Source organism: Manis pentadactyla, chromosome X (assembly GCF_030020395.1).
Source record: "Manis pentadactyla isolate mManPen7 chromosome X, mManPen7.hap1, whole genome shotgun sequence".
In the NCBI taxonomy this organism is placed as follows: Eukaryota; Metazoa; Chordata; class Mammalia; order Pholidota; family Manidae; genus Manis; species Manis pentadactyla.
The window spans coordinates 25077050-25096224 of record NC_080038.1 but is presented as its reverse complement, the minus strand read 5'-3'; the positions used below and the strand labels follow the sequence as shown (position 1 = coordinate 25096224).

Below are 19175 nucleotides of genomic sequence, written 5' to 3'. Positions count from 1 at the left end.
TCACTGATCACAGACCACCACAATAAATATAATAGTAAGGAAAAACTTCGAAATATTGTAAGAATTGCTAAAATGTAACACAGACACACGAAGTGAGCAAATGCTGTTAAAAAAATGATGCCAAAAGACTTGCTCATGCAGGGTTGCCACAGACCTTCCATAAAGAAAAAACGCAATAGCTGAAATTTTGTTTAAATCAAAGCAAAATAAAACGAGGTATGCCTGTACATGTTAGGTGCTCAATAAATCTTCCCCTCATTATTATTTATGCATTATCTACTGACAATTATTTTAAACACTTTGGTTAAGGTATAACTGCCATACCATAAAGTACATATATTTAAAGTGCATTTTCTGAAAAGCTTTAATGTCTATTTACTCATGAAATCACCACCACAATCCAAGATAGTGAATATGTCCACCCCAAAAGTTTCATCCTGGCCATTTGTAATGCTGTTTTCCTATCCCACTCACCCCTCCCAGTCCTCAGTCCCACCACCAAGCAAACCCTGATCTAGTTTGTGTCACTCTCTTACTAACAAAATTTTTATTGCAACCTTGTGCTATTAAAAATGATGCAGTCATGCACATCCATGGACTCTCTGCATGCGTGTCCAATTACTTCCTTAGGATAAAAAGCCACAAGCAGTATCTCTAACTTGTAGAGTGTGTTCACTTGGTATTTTTATATATGTTGACAAATTACCTTTCAGAAAGATACCAGGCTGCAATGACTGCTTCTCCCCACTTATTTTCAATTGTTATATTGTCAGTGTGTCTGTATGCAAGCAAGATAATTCTGTGTGCTCAGGTTAGGAGTGGGAGTGTGTGTTCACATTTAAAGTATCTAGAGGTAAACAGCTTTTGACAAACCCTAATTGAAAATCAACACATTCGAAGGTAGTGACCTAGCACTTTAGGAATGAAAAGAGAGATTTTTATTGGTGAAATGAGTGGTGTTCTGGCTAGGAATGTTGGGCAGGCTCTATAACCCTTGCAGGAAAAGGTATAAAATTCCAGTCCAAGTGTCTAATTCCACGGAAACAGCATTCCAGCTGTAAAGCCCTGTTGATCCTGCCGATCCTAACTCATCTATAAAACCAGCCAGTCATGTTATCAGGAAGAGAGGAGCAGCTACCACACAATTAGCCTTTCACCCTCCTTTGTACCTGCTTGCTAATAAATGTACGTTTGAGAGAATTTGGTGAATTTGGTTTAGCATTTCATTTCATGGGAATAAACCAGCCACTAGTGAGGTTGTGAGGGCAGATATGTATACTCACCACCCGGCTTTAATAAGTTCACTAAACAACCTTGACATTGGCTGGACTGCCAAATCGATTTAGGTCTGTTTGCAACATCTTCCTTATCCCTTTCTATCTGAAAGGAAGATTATGCCTTATTGTTTTCATTTGCTTTTTTTAAATTAATACTTAGGTTGAGGATCTTTTCTTGTGGCTGTTGACTGTTTGTCTTCTTTTTTGAATTACTTGTACATATCTTTTGACCATTTTACACTGTGGTATTACATTTTTTCTTACTGGTTTGTAAGAGATCTTATTATATTAAGGACATCAGTCTTGGGCCATAAGAGTTGCAAAGGTTTTCTCATTTGTCAAATGTTTTAACATTGCTTATGGTATTTTTTTCGGAAGTAGTAAAGGTTATCAATATTTTCCTTTATGGTTTCTGGCTTTGGTGTCATGCTTAGAAATTTCTCCCCCGAAAATATATAGATAATCACGTAAATTTTCTTCTAAGGGTAACACTGACTGTTTTACACAGTCCTTGGGAAAACACAGGTAATAGCTGAAAGTTTAATGGTTTGTAAAAACTGCTCAGAGGTTTAAAATTGCCTTTCTGATGGGACAGTAAAGTAGTAAAAATAGGTTTTGGTGTGATTTCTGAAATTTGGCCTTCTTGTTTTACAGACTCTCTCTCTCATTGTTCTAAATAACTAACTCAAAAGAGAAGGGGAGATAAGTTTATACGCCATGGGAGACAGAGGACACAAGAACACAAACAGAACCCTACCCTTCACCAGTGAGACACACCTATGCCAGCCTCTGACTCAGAAGTCAGTGACCCTTTCACCAGATGTTGGATTGTGAAATAAAAAATAAACCAAAAATACAATAAGTAAAACTTAAAAACAAAAACAGGTTGGTGACCCAAAGAAGCAGGTACTGCCTGAGTCATGGTGACATGGCAGCCACAGGTATAGCTCGTGTCCAGTGGCAGAGTCCCTAGCAGTTGTGTTCGGTGCCCACCATTAGTGATGTGATTGTTGCCACCTATCCCAAGGAATGGTGGCAGCGTTGTTAGTACTTGAGCACTTCTGCTGAGTGATTGCAGCCTTGTTAGAGAACATGGGAATTTTCTAATCTCTTTTGTAGCTTAAACTAACAACAAGGGTTTTGTTGTTTGCAACTCAGAAACCTGAATGAGAGAGAAACAGAACCGGGAGTGGCTACGGGAATCTAACCTCAGAGTGTTGGGTGCCTGAGTTGGTCTTGCTGGCCTGGTGGGCCTAAAGGCAAGGAACATCACCCCAGCATTAGCCCCTGTAAGGGGCTCTCCTATGGCAGTTCTTTTTGGGTATTGATAGCAAAAAGAGCTAGATCGTATCAACCAAGCCATACCCTTCATCCCCCAAAGTAACCCACTCACAAATGGTCAAATATTGTGAAATGTTTACCTGTTACCTATTAGTGAGAAGGAGAGAGAACCCTTCTCTGCCTTTACTGAAGCTGCAGCCATAGCCAGAGTAGCAGGAATCAGATTTCCTTGTAACCAGCTTAAAAAATAAATTGACCTCTGTGGTTGCAGCATACATTAGAATATTCCATACATACCTCAAACTGATTCAGTGTTTGTGCCCCTGAAGTCTTCTTTTGCCAGAGACCATGGAGGACACTGGGACAATTTGTATCCAGGGAGCCAGAATTCTAATATAAACTTGCTAAAACATGCCCATACACACATACTTAAGACATGAGGCTACCCTATGTTTACAATATGATTGATTCTTTTAGCTTCAAAGTATTCATTTAAATGTGGTCCCTACTGAGAAAGAAATTTTTTAGCACAAAAATCATAATCCATTCTTAAAAGACAGTAAATTAAAATATATGAAGAACATGTGAAAAACGGTGGTCTTGCCTCAACAAGCAGACCTTTACATCAAACTACTAAAGATAATACATATTAGATGTTGGAGAGGCTCATGAAAAGATTATTTTCTAGTGGAAGCTGTGGTTAGCCCATCCTACCTCCAGGAAATTGACTTAGGGGTAAGGTAATACTTTAGGTAAACAGTTTAGGAAGTCTATCCAAATTGCTCAAAGTGGTTTGAAGACATGAGCTGATTCAGCCTTGAAAATAAGTTTGTGTAATTGGATTCATGTCCACGGTTCCTTCTGAAACTGTCTCATTGGTAGCAGTTGGTTGAAAGGTGTCTTCTGTGAATAACACCGGTCCATCCCCAACCTTGGGGCATTTGGGGGATCCTGAAACAATCCTTAGCTTTTGAGACCAGACTCTGATTATATAGCACCTTCCTGCCTCATTTCCTCGGGCTGCCCGAATGAGGAAACAGCTGTGGAGGGATGCATGTAGGGGAAAACCCCTCAAGGGAGAGAAGGCTGGTGATTGTTATGCTTCTCTTTAAAAACATCCTGAGACCACCAAATGTGGGCTCATTCAGCCATCACTTCCTCTGAATTGCAGAGCTCCTGGATAATGATAGGGAGTAAACTGAAGGGAGATGGTTACTTGGCTGTCCCTTTGTAACAGCTGCCAATCTATTTCCCTAGCACTCCACTTGGAGATAACTCATACCCACTGGGTGGGGACCCAGATCCCACCTTCAGGGCTAAGGGACTTATCCTCCCAGCTGCTACAGTGTCAGCTGCGGCTGGCTCAAAACTCAGCCCTTCTCTGCAAATTGCCCACAGTTGAAAGTAGCTTTCTCATCCAAAGCTATGTCCCCTTCCTGGGTACAGCCGGCCTCCAACGACTGGCCAATGAGGGACAGTACAAGGTTCTGGTTCCCTCACCCCAATTTAAGACAACTCTGAAGGGCCACCCCAGCTCTAGAGCTCCCCCTAGGGTTGGCTGAGAGGGGTTCAACTCCCTCTACCCAGCTCTGCTGCCTTCATGCCCCACAGGTGTACCACCGGCCTGGAGTGCTCGATGTGGTGAACTTCCTGCGAACTCATCTCCATCCTACAGCCTGTTCCCAGGGAACCTGACCTAAGACACACCATTTTTGGTACAGGCTGCATTTAGAAGACTCAGAAAGATCATTTTTCAGCTTTTCTTTAAAATTTTTATTACCTATAATGAACTCATCTCTGGGAGAAGTACTGACTGGCCTTGACCTTTGACTGATGATTAAAAGGAGACAGAGCCTGGTGCCAAAAAGAAGTTTAGCTCAGGGTCAGCAATTATCTAATTGCAGCAAGGCCAGCAGGTTTCGAATAGGACACAAAGGGTTGTTCGTGTATTAATTCCCGAGGGAATTAGTGTCAAGTGAGACTTGAGGAAAGAGGAAGGGAAAGTCAGAGAAACAGAGGACAAGATACATCAACTGACTGATCAGTAAATATGTATTGAGCACCTACAGTATAAGCAATGGGGAACCAACAAACAAGGAAAAGCAGTATTGCCGCCCCCTGGTGGAGCCCACAGTCCAGCTGGGAAAACAAATGAATACACTATTAAATAAAGTGGTAGGTTGTAATGGGGGACATACAGGGTGTCATGACAGTGCATAGGAAGAGCACATAACCTTGTCAAGTATAGGGTTGGGACAGGAGAAAGAAGAAAGAATTTTCTATGTGTGACAAAATAAACAAATAATGGACAGAAAAAGAGGACTTTAAGGGAGTTAATCCAAGGAAATAATAATCTACAAGGCAAAAGAAGGAACTTGCAGGAAGACATTCTATGTATAATGTTAAGAAATCAGAAACAGCCCAAATGCTTAACAATAGGGGAATGATAGAATAGAAGAGAAGTACTTTAAATGAAAATAATGAAGACTACATCCACTTGTGGAAATGTGATATGAAATCATTTTACACGAGTAAAGCAGAAATGGTACATGTTCACTAGATTATAACTATATGAAAATATGTGACCTTATAAACAATGACTTAGGCAACTCTATGTACCAGAGGAACAAGAATTCAATGCCTCATGTTTCCTCTCTCCCCCTACCTCCCTGGTTGATTATGTTATCTTTCTGTCCTGATTTTTTTAAACATCTTCCTTTCCCTGCCATGAGAGACTTAAGTATGTATCTGCTGGTCTAGAAATGTTTTTTATGTCTGTCTGAAATACTCAGAAGCTCTTGCTTTTTACTACAATGAGAAAAAAATGACAATATCACCCTGGGGAAAGACCAGCATCTTAGACTTTGGGGATTTTGACTTAGAGGGAGTTAAAAATTTTTAAGTGACATAAGAGAGGATGTAATTGAATAAACAAGAGAGTTACAAAGAAAAGGTACAACCTTGGCAAGCTTCCTCGACTGTGTATATCAATGGCTTTTTAAAAGTGCACAGTCTGATTCAATTCCAATTCCAGGGTATATCTGGCGATGTGGGGGTAAATGTTTAACAACCATATCTCTGGGGGTGTGGAAGCCTTGGATTTGTAGTTTTTTCCAATTTCCATGGTGCAAATACTGCTATCATGGCCAACTCCAAGTTATCAATACGACGTCAAGAGATAGGAAAACATATGTCCACACAAAGACTTGTATACAAATGTTCATAGCAGCATTATTCATAAAAGCCAAAAAGTAAAAACAGTCCAAATATCCAACAACTAGTGAATGTATAGACAAACTGTAATATATCCATACAAGAGAATACTATTCAGCAATAAAAGGAACGAACTACTGAGGTGTGCAATATGGATGAATGTCAAAATAATCATGTTAAATGAAAGAAACAGACAAAATAAAGCAGATACGATATGATTCCATTTACACACAGTTCTCAGAAATGCTAATTATTATGAAAGAAAGCTGATGAATGGTTGTTTGGGGATGGGGAGGAGCCAGAGGGAGGGATTACAAAAGGGCAGGAGAACACTTTTGGAGGTGATGACTTTGTTCATTATCTTGACTGTGGTGATGGTTTCATGGGTATATACATATGCCAAAACGTATCAAACAGTACACTTTAAATCCATGCAATTTATTATATGTTAATTAGGCCACAATAAAACTAGTTTCAAAAAAAGCCTAATCAGTCTTCTGTACTCCTATCCCCTCTGATCGCCTTAAACTTTTCCCGTGCCCAGGCAGGCTTCCAATGGCAAACACCCACATCTTGGTCAGCAGCCTGCCCTCAGGCTCCCAAAAACCACATTGCCCAACAAACTGGATAGAAGTGCCTAGGAGTTCAGATTTGCCACCTGTCCTGCCCCTTTTCCCTCACTTCCCTGGGCAGCCTTTAATGACGGACATGTGCAAGGCCTCAGCTCGCTTGCCTTTTGGCTGAGGTCATTCTGAGGTGAATTGTTAGTACTGGTGGGATTAAGTTCCAGTTGCTTGTTGTGGTCCAGACCTAATAACAAATCCAGTGATGGGCTGTCTTCATTTCCCTGTATCACTTCTCCACCCCCTACCCACTTCCATGCACCCAAATAAACTACATGCACTCAAATCTTTCTCCCAAGGTCAGCTTCTGGGGGTGCCCAATTCAGACAGAGTGAAAGCTCTGGTGGGGATTTTCTCCTAGAAATTGGAAGAAGAGATTAATTTGAGGGGTGAGTTCTAAGGTACATCCCCTCAGACCCTTTTGAGTTGAGGTACAGTTTCTGAAGCTACAAAATTTCTCACAAAGATGAATGGGTCATTCTTTGAAAAGCATTAAAAGGCATTAAAGGAAGACAATACTAGAAAAGATGGAGGAATCACAAGAAGGAAACCATTGGTTTCAAAGATAAAGATATTTGTGTAGATTGGGTTTGGGAAAAAAGCCAGTGCTTTTCTCCTTCCTCCTCCCGGCATCAGTATCTGCAGCTAACAATTGTTCTTATCAGGCACCTGGGCTCAGCCAGGAAGTTCCATGTGCCGGGAACATGGCACTGCCAAAGACAAATAACATCTTTGTTCTCATAAAACACATACTCTAGCAATGGGAGACGGACAGTAAACATAACAAATAAACATAAAATTATCAGAGTGATACATTTGCGGAGATTTAAAATTGGATGAGATGAATGTAAGGGCTGATGGTGTGGCTGCTTTAGATTTGATAGTAGGGTAAATCAGATTACTGTGCCAATATCCCCCTCCAGTGGGAGAGTGCTTTTCCTCCCCATTGGTTTGGACAGTGAGGAAAGGGGCAGGGTGTAAGTTCTGAGTTTGGGCCCTAGGGGCTTGAAGGACTTTGTTTGCTCATCTGGGGAGCAATCTGGACCCTAGAAAGAGGTGCAGAACAGGCCTGCCCTGATCTCCCCACAGGCCTGGGAATATGAGGCTAATGTTTGTTGTTTTAAGCCACTGAATTTTGCTGTGAAATATAGCAACAGCTGCCTGCTCGCCATAGTCAGGGAAGTATCTGTGAGGAGGAGGTGATATTTAAGCTGAGATCTGAATGATAAGAAGCCAGTCTGTGATGATCATTCCAGGCAGAGAGAGCATCTAACATGGGTAAAAAGATGGAAAGGTGGCAATTGGCTTGGCGTGTTCAGGTAACTGAAAGACGATCTGCAAGGCTGGACTGTGGGAGTGGCTGAGTGGGACAGTGGCCTTAGATAGACAGAAGGGAAACCAAGGAAAAGCCAGTGAACAGAGGGTTTTGCAAACTAGAAGAAAGAGTTTGGTTGTCATCAAAGTAGAGGACAGCTCCTGGAGGAGTTAAGCAATGGAGTGACACAATCACGCTGATCTTTAAAAGATCACTCTGGCTGCTGTGTGGAGGGAGAACAGATTAAATGAGGGACATGCACACTTTTCTGCTAAACTAGGATGTAGTCTCAGAATCTTCTTTAACACAGAGTTCCTGAACTACTAAGCAGAGTTAAAAATCTATATGCCAACTTCAGTTTAGGTGGTGACAGACATCTAGATGAAATACACAAAATACAGTTTAGGTACTATGTTATTCATATGCAACAAATTGCCCGAAAACTTCATGACTTAAAATAACAATCATTCATCTGCTCACACATCTGTGATCTGGGCAGGGCTAGACAGGGACAGCTCATCTGTACTCCATGTGGCATGAGTTAGGGAGGCTCCACTGGGGATCAGAGGACCATTTCCAAGATGACATTCATGCAGTTGGCCAGTTGGGGCTAGCTGTTAGCCAGGGGCCTTTGTTGTCTTCCATGTAGGACTCTCCACTTGGCTGCTTGAACTTTTTCATAGCTTGGTAGCTGGGTTCTAACAGCAAGCAGTTACACAGGACAAGCCCCAGTGTGCAGGTGCTTACCAGGCCTCTGCTTGCATCACACTTGCTAATTTCCCACTGGCCAGAGCTAGTCATATAGCCATGCCCAGGTTCAAAGTGGGAGGGGACTCCACAAGGCCATGAATACAGGGAGGTGTAATCTGTTGGGGGTCAACAATGTCACAAAGCAGAAGGCAGACCAAAGCAAACTTGAAGCGAACTTTTAAAAGAAACTCACCAATTTTAAAAGACTTACTTCAATAGTCGAGCAGAAGGTCTTTGTACTCACATATTCATTTTTCTCAAGATCAGTATTAAATACCAACATAGGCTTCTTTTTAGACTACAACATTCACCCTTTTAAAAGGTATTTCATTCATAGTTATAAATACATAAAAATGTAAATACTTAACATGATATGAATGAACAGCATGTCATAATAGCAGTTGTTCATTTTCAAAAATTAGAAAGCATGAGGGACCAAGAAAAAAGAAAGGGAAAAAGGAAGTCATAATTTTTAACAGCATTCTAAGGCAGAGTATCAGATTATGATGGGGTTTTTCTTCTTTACTCATGTAAGTTTTACATTTCAGTAAGTGAAGACCAGATGCCAAGCCCGTGCCACTTCAATCTCATAATGAGATCCTTTGTGGCATTAGAAAGGAACATATTTACCTGTCACCCTTCCTTCCTCCCTGTCCTCTTTCTGCGCATGTCCCTCTGTGGTCACCACAGTTTTGCCCACATCTGGTGCACTTTTCTTCACTGGCCGAAACCATGCTGACACAAGAAGATGAATAGCAAGAAGTGCATTCCGTCTTCAACACCTGGATGACCAGGGGCTTAGCTTTAATCCTTCAGGACATCATTTATTTCTTTTTTTTTTCTTTACAGCTCAACCACATAATTTATTATTGAAATAGAATGCCTAATATTTTATATTCTAGTGAGTTTATTAAGTCAGAGAAATAGCTTTAAAGTGAGATGCAGTCTCATTCTGGATATAGAACACTACTTGCAACTTTCAAATGGTGGACCTCTTTTTCTGCTAAACTAGATTTTAGGGCATCACGTATTTCTACTGATTCTAAGTAGACAAAGAGGGAGCTTTTCCATAATTGTGCCCTGCCACTATTGCGGCCATGAGTTGTTAACGGGAGATAAATTGAGCAAAGGCTGGCCAACCCCATGTGGCAATTCAGGCCCCATTGTAGTTCTTATATCCTCCTCCATCAAAGAAAATCGGGACTGTTCGGATTGATGTCCTCTGAACCAACTGACCATAAGAGAGGACATGTTTTTTTTTTTTTCAATATTCCCAGAGGAAAATGAGTAAGAACACTTGGGGAAAGTTGCAAGTTAGATGAAGGGTTCTGGAAGTCTAGTACCTTGAATTTATTGTATTTTTTCAGTCAAAGTATAATTTACATACCATAAAAGCACAGATTTTATATACAGCTTGCTAAGCTTTAAGACCATTGCAACTACCATCCCAATCAGGTTATGAATATTTTCATCATCCTAGAAATACACCTTATATCTCTTTCTAGTCAGTCTCCTGCTGGAGGCAATCACTTTCTGACGTTTATTGCCAGAGCTTAGTTTGGCCAGTTCTTGAACCTCATATATGTATAAATATACAGTATTTTGTGTGTCTTAGCTTTCTTTTGCTCAACACAATGTCTTTGAGATTCAAATATGTTGTTGAGTGGCTTATTACTTTTTTTGTTGAGTATTATTTAATTGTCTGAATATGCCACAATTTATTTATTTATCCTTTCACCTGTTGATAGACATTTGGGTTATTTCCAGCATGGGGCTTTTATGAATGAAGTTGCCATGAATATTCTTTTACAGGTCTTTTAGTGTACAAATGTTCTCTTTCACATTCTACACAGGAGTAGAATTTCTGGGACATAGAATTTCTAGGTACACATTTAACATTATAAGAAACTGCCATACTGTTTTCTAAAGCAGTTGTACCATTTTCTATCCTCACCACATCCTCACCAGTAACTGACACAATGTTTTCTCCATTCTAAAGCAAAAATGGTATCTCATTGATGATACACTGAAACATAACCTTCAAAATCCAGGAAGCCAGGATATTGGAAGTAAAGTAAAATGTCAGCCCAAAGCCTTCCTGTTCAGTCTGGTTGTGGGTCCAGCTCTGCGGCCATACTCAATTGTTTCTCTGCATCAGCATGGACTTGACATTCCATAAAAAAAGGGCTTTGTGGAAAGTGGATGTCACCCCCTATTCAGTAGAACTAAGATACCATCTATCTTTAACTCCCTCTTCTCCCCCAAATCTTGATGCAAATATCGAGCCAAATAGACGATCTGAAATTAAGCCCATGGGTTTATTAACACAGGAAAAACTAAAAGCTAAGTTGTAAACCTGAAAACACAGTGATCCTCAAACCATAGTCACTCACCTCATGACATTAACCATCTCTTACCAGCCAATGCTTCTGAGTACTCATTTATAAAGGGAATATTCATTTAATGAGAATTGCTTAAGTGAAAAAAATCCAAACTTCCTTGAGAAAGGTTTCCTACAAAAAAACACATTTTTCTCTAACTTCACAACTATGCTTTAATTTTCGTTTAAAGGAAAGGAAAACATAATAAAAATCAAAGGCAAGATGTGGGTAAGTTGGGGTTCCTATGGCCAGAATCCTCACTGAACTTAAACCACCTGATGATGTAACTGGCCTGTTGCTAGGCTACCACTTCCACACCTTTAGGCAAGAAGCTATTATTGTGCTATAGAGAGAGCTCAGCCCAGTGCTCTGGGCAGAGGCAGAGACGCTAGTGCTCGACCTACCGCCAGGAGAACAACCCAGGTAATAAACCCTTTCACCCAAAAGAACATTTTGCTGTCATTTTCTTTGGTCACATTGAATCCATAGCGAACTTGCCCAGGGCTGAAACCCATTGGCAAGACACCTTCACACGCCACCCATCACAAACTGCTCGTAGTCCTCTCAACAAGCCACATAGCTTTGCACCTCCATGCTTTTCCTCCCGTGGGGGCATTAACTGAAAGCCCTTCTCTTCAAGTTCTGCCTGGGTAATTTTTACTCATCAGCTCGAACATCACCTCTCTGCGGGCATTCCTCAACTCCCTTCATCCTTTTCCTTCACTTGTCGACCCATTGTACTGGTAAGCTTTCTGACCCTGTGTTTCAGTTATCTTTTGCTGCAAACCAACACCCCCCCAGCCCCCCTCCACCCCCCCACAAAACATAAGGTTTTAAAACAACCACCACTTACTGATTGGTCATAGTTCTGTGTGTGAACGGGTTCCACTCATTGGTTATTTTGCTCTTTGTGTATCAGCCGGGGCTGGGCTCTGGAATGGCTAAGATGACTGGCAGCTAGTATTGACTGTTGTGTGGGAAATCAGTCTCACTCCCCTTCCTGTTGCCACTCCACGTGGTCTGGAATTCTCACAGCACAGTGGCTGGATTCCGAGAGGGAGTGCTCCACGAGTGACACTTGGGAGTGGAAGGAAGACAATTCCACATGTCCTCTTGGAAGACCCAGAATGCCGCTTCCACCGCATTCTATTGGCCAAGGCAGTCTCTGGACAGGAAGAATGGGTGCCAACTCTTTAAATGAGGAGCAGCAGGCTCAGACTGGGAGGGGAAGAATTGCTGGGGCCATCTTTGGAGACCAGCTGCCACACACCGTTGGTTTGTGTTCCATCTGTCCCTACAATTCTGAAAGCCTCTTCAGGAAAGGCACTGTGTTTTAATCATCTCTTTACCCACAGTTCCTAGCACAGATCCTTGTACCATGGTACTTAGATGCGTAATATGCCTTTGCTGACTCTGTCAATCCAATTAAATCAGATTAGACCATCCACAGATTTCCAGTACGTATTCTGTGCTATTCGATCTTGTTGGGTGCTATGGAGTTGAAGAAAGGGTGTTTGTCCTCCAAGAGGTTATGAGTTGGGTACAACATTGCACCAAAGTGATATTACAGAAAAGGAGATGATTAATGGTTCAAGGCACTAACAGACAAGCTGTCACCGGGCAGACCATGACTGCCATGCTAACTGTGTGGGCACTGATCCCTATAGATCTTCAGGACAGGCTGTGTTCACGTCAGAGAGAAGTTTTCAGTAGGAGACGGGGTTGAGTCTAAGCCTTAATGTTAAGCTAGGACCTGGGATGGAAGAGAAATATGACCACAGTGGAATACTGAGGCAGTTATGTGGAGGTGGGACCATGCAAGTTGCATTATTTAATATGCTTCTACACAGGCCCCCCCAAAAATGTGCATTTTTTGGAAATGAATCCTCACTATAAGCAGCACACTCTAAGAAGTAAGTGAATGGCAGTGGTCAAAAATGTGAGTTCTAAGTAATTTTAAAAAATAGCTAGGAGAAATGGATAAAACATGCATGGCACAAATTATATTGCTCACTAAATATCACATGTTTTCCCCTACATTACCCAACCTCCTTTCAAGCTCGTTTGGGCTAAAGTGTATATGACTTCTGGTCCAAGTCAATAAAGACTTAAGTGGGAGGTTTCCATGCTTCCTGTTTCCTTTCCGGGCAGCGGGAAGTGAAGACTTCTGAGATGGGAGGGCTGGACGACGGAATGTTGCCTGCATCTGTAAGTTAGGCATTGTTGGAGAGCCATGACAGTGAGTCACTTTACCTGCTTCAGACTGTGATGTGAGCAAGAAATACACATTGTCTTCAGCCTTTGAGATTTCAGGATTTGTTTGTTATTGCAGCATAACTTACCCTATCCTATTATAAATACTGTTCTCTGTGAAGGAATTGAATGTTGTTATATAACACCGAGTATTTATCCTCTATTTAGAAAAGATGACAAGCAAAGAAAACTCTTACAATGCTCTTTTGGCTATCTGCAGTTGAGGGTTATGCCTTCTTGCCTAGGAGCAGATATTTAAGAGGTATCTGATTAAACAGTCAGCATCTATAATCCCTTGTGAACACGGACCACACTCACTTATGCGGTGCGGTGCAGAACACTGCAGTTGCTCTAATCATGGGCAGTAGACGGTGAGCAAGGAAGGACCAAGGTTTCATTTACTTGAAATAAACAGACAATCCTCAAACCTACTCAGTCAACATCTTCCTTAACCAGACTTTTTAACATGGCTACTAACAAGTAGAAAATGACTTTCCCAGCTCCTCTTCCCCACCACTCTTTCTACTGGGCCTACTAATTAGATGAGATGCAAACAAAGGGTCAATCACCTAAGGAAAGGAGGGAGCCAGGGGCTAGAGAAATCCACAAGCTAGACCACAAGCCTGAATCTTGGGGCACAACTATGCTTAGAACAGTATTTTGTTGCCTGGGAATGTCCTAGATGAAGTACTCTATTTCTCCTATTGGCTGCATTTATTCTCTGGCCAGAAGGAATGTCCAGCTGCATAGGGGTTCTGGGTCCTGGTGAATTTCTTTGGCTGGGTGTTAAACGTTAGCCAAAGAACACCTGTTCTTTGGAGTAAATTCCTCTGAAGTAAGCAGCGTGTACAAAATCCCCATCCTGAAAACGGTCCTACTTCATCCAGGGAACAAAACCTGTGAAAGGGAAATAGATTAGCCTCATAATCATCTTCCCTGAAAAGAGGGCACCGAAAGAATGAATCTCTCAACCTCAGTGTCCTCCTGCCCTCCCATCTCCTTCCGGTGCCTCCCGTTAGCTGAACCCAGCCAGAACCCAGAGGGCACAGGGGCCCACGAACGCAGTCCCTACAGGTCAACTTCCCACGGCTCGCAGTAAGATGAAGGACAGAGAGTAGTACTGGAAAGGCAAGTGGAGAATATCCAGCACATTGTAAAAAAACGAGAAGGTCACAACATTAGAGAAAATTAATATCTAAGTGAACTAACATCAGTCATCCACTTATACACACCAATACATACAGTGGACATGTTTAAGTTTAGAGGCTTTTCCTTTGCCTCTTGAGATACTGATTCTCCTTTGCCCCCCAAATTAGAACAGTGAGAAGATGCAGACTAGAAGGGCCATTCTCTTCAGAACATAATGCACGTGGGGGTTGGACATGTCTCTTCAGTACCCAACCAAACAGGAGCCCCCACAAGAGTTTCCTATGAAACTTCTCTCCCTCTCATCACCAGCAAGGAGGAAACTTCCTTGGAAGGCAGAGCCAATGGCCCAGTTCTGAATACTGCACACCCTCGGGATCTGTGAGTCCCAACACCCCTTCCAGGGGTGTGACGCAGGGAGCTCTCACATGCTGATGAAGGGATCCTTTCTCCTGGCTCCAAAAGCTCCTGTTCCCACCTCCTTCCAGGATTAATGTTACCCAGGTCATGCAGCTCAAACTGTCAGATGCCCATGTGAGCCAGTCAACCTACCACTCCTCAAATCTCTGCTGACTACTTACCCTACCTGAAAGCTCACCACCCCCCTGGTTCTCAACTGTTCCGGTTCTCTACAGTTCTTTCCTGGTCACACTTATTTATCTGCCCTCCCTAGCATGAACTGGGCCAGTCTCAGGCCCACAGAGGCTACAATGTTCTGCTGATGAGGTTGCTCTTGTGCCCTGCTTTGCCAATGCCACCTTCCTCAGCTGGTTTGCACTGGCTCCCTGCTTCCCCAGACAGCCCACTCCCACCTTCTCCTCAGAGATGCTCTCCTTCCAGTCCACCCCCAGTCAGGCATTCTATGCCTTTAGATCCCAAATACATTTCTGGAATCACATCACTGGTGAGCAACCCATCAAAGTGCTTCATGTGCTAATCCAATTCCCGTGCGTTTGATTATGCTCCTAGTGGGGTGAGGATAATGAGGAGTGCTAAATTACCTAAAAAGAAAGAAAAATCATAACTCACATGTAAACATAAAATATGCACACACAAAGATTTTATTTAACTCATTAATTCTTGAGGAAACGAGGAAGACCTTACAAATGTTTTAAAGGAGAGTTCCAAGAACCGTACATATACAGGCAGGCAGAAGGAATGTTGAGATGAATCACAAATGGGTTCAAAATAGGTTCAAAATCAGTTGCATTCCACCAGACACAATTCATTTGCATTCCTGTTGTCAAGAACCATGGCATTATTGTTACTTTTTCACAATTTACGTTATAAAATAGCTCAAAGTCAATGAAAGGTGGAGACAACCACAAGGGCGCTCTGAAAAGGATATCCAGTAAACAATTTCTTTGCCAATTTTAAGTCTTTCACAATTTTTCCTGATAGGAGGAAGGCCTCTACACATTCCCATAGGAACCCACATCTAGTATAACTATCAGAAGCACTGTCCCTGAGATAAGAAGAGGCATTTCTACTTGTGGAGGCCAAAGTGTGCTTCCTCCTGAACTCTAAACGTCAGTAAGTGCTACAGACTGAATGTTTCTGTCCCCCTCAAAATTCACATATTGAAATCAGCCCAAGTAGTCGAAGACAACAAAGGATGGAAGCCTCTTCCCTTTTAGAGTGTTGTTACTCAGAAAATGGTCTGGCATCACCTGAGAGCCTGTTTAGAAATTCGGAATTTCAGCCCCAGTCTAAATCAGAATGTACATCTTAAAAGATCTCAGAGCTAAACAAATTGAAAGGCATCCCACATTTATGGGTTGGAAGACTTAATATTGTTAAGATAGTAATACACCCCCAAATAATGTATAGATTTAATTATGATCCTTATCAATATCGCAGCTGGCTTCTTTGGATGAAATTGGCAAGCTTATCCCAAAATTCATATGGAAACACAAGAGGTCCAGAATAGCCAAATCAATCTTGATTAGGCAAGTGGTTTCTTGGATATGACACCAAAAGCTTAAGTGACAAAGAAAAGATGAATTGGCCTTAATCATAATCATCAGAAGTTTTGTGCTTCAAAGGACACCACTAAGGAAGTGCAAAGACAACCCACAGAATGGGACAAAATAATTGCAAATCATATACCTGATAAGTAACTTGTATCCAGAATGTATGAACCCTTACAACTCAACCATAAAAAGACAAAACATTCTACTTACAAAGGGGTAAAGGATTGGAGTAGACATTACTGCAAAGAAGATATACAAATGGCCAGTAAGTACCTCCAAAGCTACTCAACATTATCAGTCCTTAGGGAAATGCAAATCAAAGCCACAACGTGATAATACTTTACGTCCACGAAAATGACTAAAAACATTTTTCAAATGACAACTGGAAACTTCACACATTGCTGGTGGCAATGTAAAATGGTGCAGCCACTTTGGAAAACATTCTGGCAGTTCCTCAAAATATTAAACAGCTATACGACCCAGCAGTCCCACGCCTACGTATATTCTCAAGAGAATTGAAAGCCTATGTGTACACAAATGCCTGTACTCAAGTGTTCATGGTAAAATTATTCATAACAGCCACAAAGTGGAAACAACCCAAATATCCATTCTCTGATGAAAGGATAAATTAAAGGTGGTATTTTCACATCACGGAATACTATTCAGCAATAAAATAAAGATTTAAAAAATTATGTTCAGTAAAATTTGTGTGTATGATCCCATTTTTTTGACATGTCCAAAAGAGGCAAATCTATAGAGCCAGAAAGTGAATTGGTGGTAAGCAAGGCCTGGGGGCAGAGGGGATGGGATTGACTACTAATAGGCAGGGTGTTAAACTTGGGAGTGATGAAAATGTTCCAAAATAAAATTGTCATGATGGTTGCTCAACTCCACCAATATACTAAGAACCATGTAAAAGTTTGCTTTCAAAAGGTGAAGTTTATGGGATATAAATTATATCTCAATAAAGCTGTGATTTAAAAAAATGATCTCAAGACACTCAGTGCACAGTTGCCCTGGGTTTTCTGCCTCACCAAGGCTCAACAGGATAGGACCTAGAAGGCAGAGCCCTTGCCGCTCTGTCCCACTACATGACTCTGCATAGCCCCACCTCCCCTCCTGACCCCGCCACACTCCGTGCCCTCACGTCACTCCTCCCAATGCACATAACTCCGCCCCATCCCTGCCCAACATGACTCTGCCCCGAAGTGACCCCACCCAACCCCACAAGACCCGCTCTCTACGCAACACTGCTTCGTGACCACATGACTCCGCCCCTAACGGATCCTTCCACTAACAGTTACTGATAACGGACCACATTCCTGTCCCATCCCAGAGCTGATGCTTGGTCCAGAGCCCACCTGCCTCTAGCCTTTCTCATTGCTCTCCGTGGGAACACGCTGAAGCCACCTCTGCCTTCACCACCACACTGCCCACCATGAATGCCGAGTCGCCATCCCAACTGGTGCAGAACTACCACCTTGACTGCCAGGCTGCTGTCAACAAACAGATCAACCTGGAGCTCTACGCCTCCTACACGTACCTGTCCATGGCCTTCTGCTTCGACAAGAATGATGTGGCCTTGAAGCACTTCAGCCAGTTCTTCCTGCGCCAGTCCCGTGAGAAGGGCGAGCGTGCTGAGAGGCTGATAAAACTGCAGAAACAGCGCAGCGGCCACCTCAACCTCCGCAACATCAGGAAGCCTGGCCACGACGACTGGGAGAACGGCGTGACGGCCATGGAGTACGCCTTGAGCCTGGAAAAGTGGGTTAACCACAGCCTGCTAGATCTGCACCGCCTGGCCACCGACAAGGGCGATGCGCACCTGTGTGATTTCCTGGAGCGTCACTATCTGCACGAGCAAGTCAGGTCCATCAAAGAGCTGGGGGACCATATCAGCATCCTGCGCAAGATGGGAGCCCCAGAAGCTGGCCTGGCCGAGTACCTGTTTGATAAGCTCACCCTGGGCAGCAGCGACAAGAACTGAGCTTGGACGGCCTACCCCGTAGCCAGGGGCAGTTTCCCCTGGCCACCATGCCCAGCAGTCTTATTGAAAGATTGCCCTTACAAAGCGTTCACTTCCGTTTTTTCTTCCGGTTTTGTCATTTCTTCCAATAAAGGTATTTCGTTTTTGTTAAATTAATAAAGGTCTCTGGTTGATTCTGTGTGCCAAAGCCTCCCCTTTTAAGTTTTAAAACAGGTCTCCAGGTGTCTCTATCCACCCACGCCCCATCCACGGACAGCTCGGCATCTCCACAGATGGAGTGAGATGGTGTCCACGGGACCAGGAGAACACAAAATCCATCTTCCCCTTATAAAGGAGTGTGGGTCGGATGGGGTTGGGGTGAGGTGGGTGGTCTGGGTTGTGAGGGGGTGGGGTGAGGTGGGTGATCTGGGGCCCTGGAGAAGGCAGGCACATGTCCATGGTAAAGACATAAAAGAACATAGCCTAGAATTCATCAGCACAGTTGCCCTAAAATAGAAGGAAAGAGGATGGGATTGGGTGGGGATTAAAATAAAGGGGATCTTTCATAGACAAAAGACTGGTGGTTCCTACTGGGGAGGGGGAAGTGGTTAAAATAGGTTGAGGGGATAAAGAAGCCCTAAATCCCAATTATGGTATAAGTTAGCCTCATGAAAGTACAACATCAGAAATATAGTCAATAATATTCAATATCTTTGTATTTTGACAGCAGTAACACTTAACTGGGATGAGCATTTAATAATGTAGGTAACTGTCCAATCACTATGTTGTGCATGTGAAGCCAACAGAGTGTATATCCACTCTACTTGAGTAAAGGAAACAAAAGAAAAGGGGGATCTTTGGCTTGATGTGAAATGTTTTAGTTCATCAAATTATGCAAATGCTAATGTTTGTGGATTTTTCATAGCAAGCTGGGCGGCCGTGGAAATGGGAATGGCAGAGTACTTCCTCAAAGGGTCACCCTGGGCTGTGGTAATAA

General features: G+C 42.6%; 1 protein-coding gene across 1 annotated transcript; it reads left to right on the top strand.

The window, feature by feature from the left end:
- Positions 1-17650: 17650 nt before the first annotated feature.
- Positions 17651-18199, top strand: LOC118928587 (ferritin heavy chain-like). The gene has a single exon (XM_057495461.1). It carries the CDS (start codon positions 17651-17653, stop codon positions 18197-18199), a length of 549 nt encoding a protein of 182 aa, XP_057351444.1.
- Positions 18200-19175: the final 976 nt, after the last annotated feature.

What these genes read in the sequence shown, in the direction of transcription:
- LOC118928587 (XM_057495461.1), top strand. Translation starts at nt 17,651, where the DNA reads ATGAATGCCGAGTCGCCATCCCAACTGGTGCAGAACTACCACCTTGAC.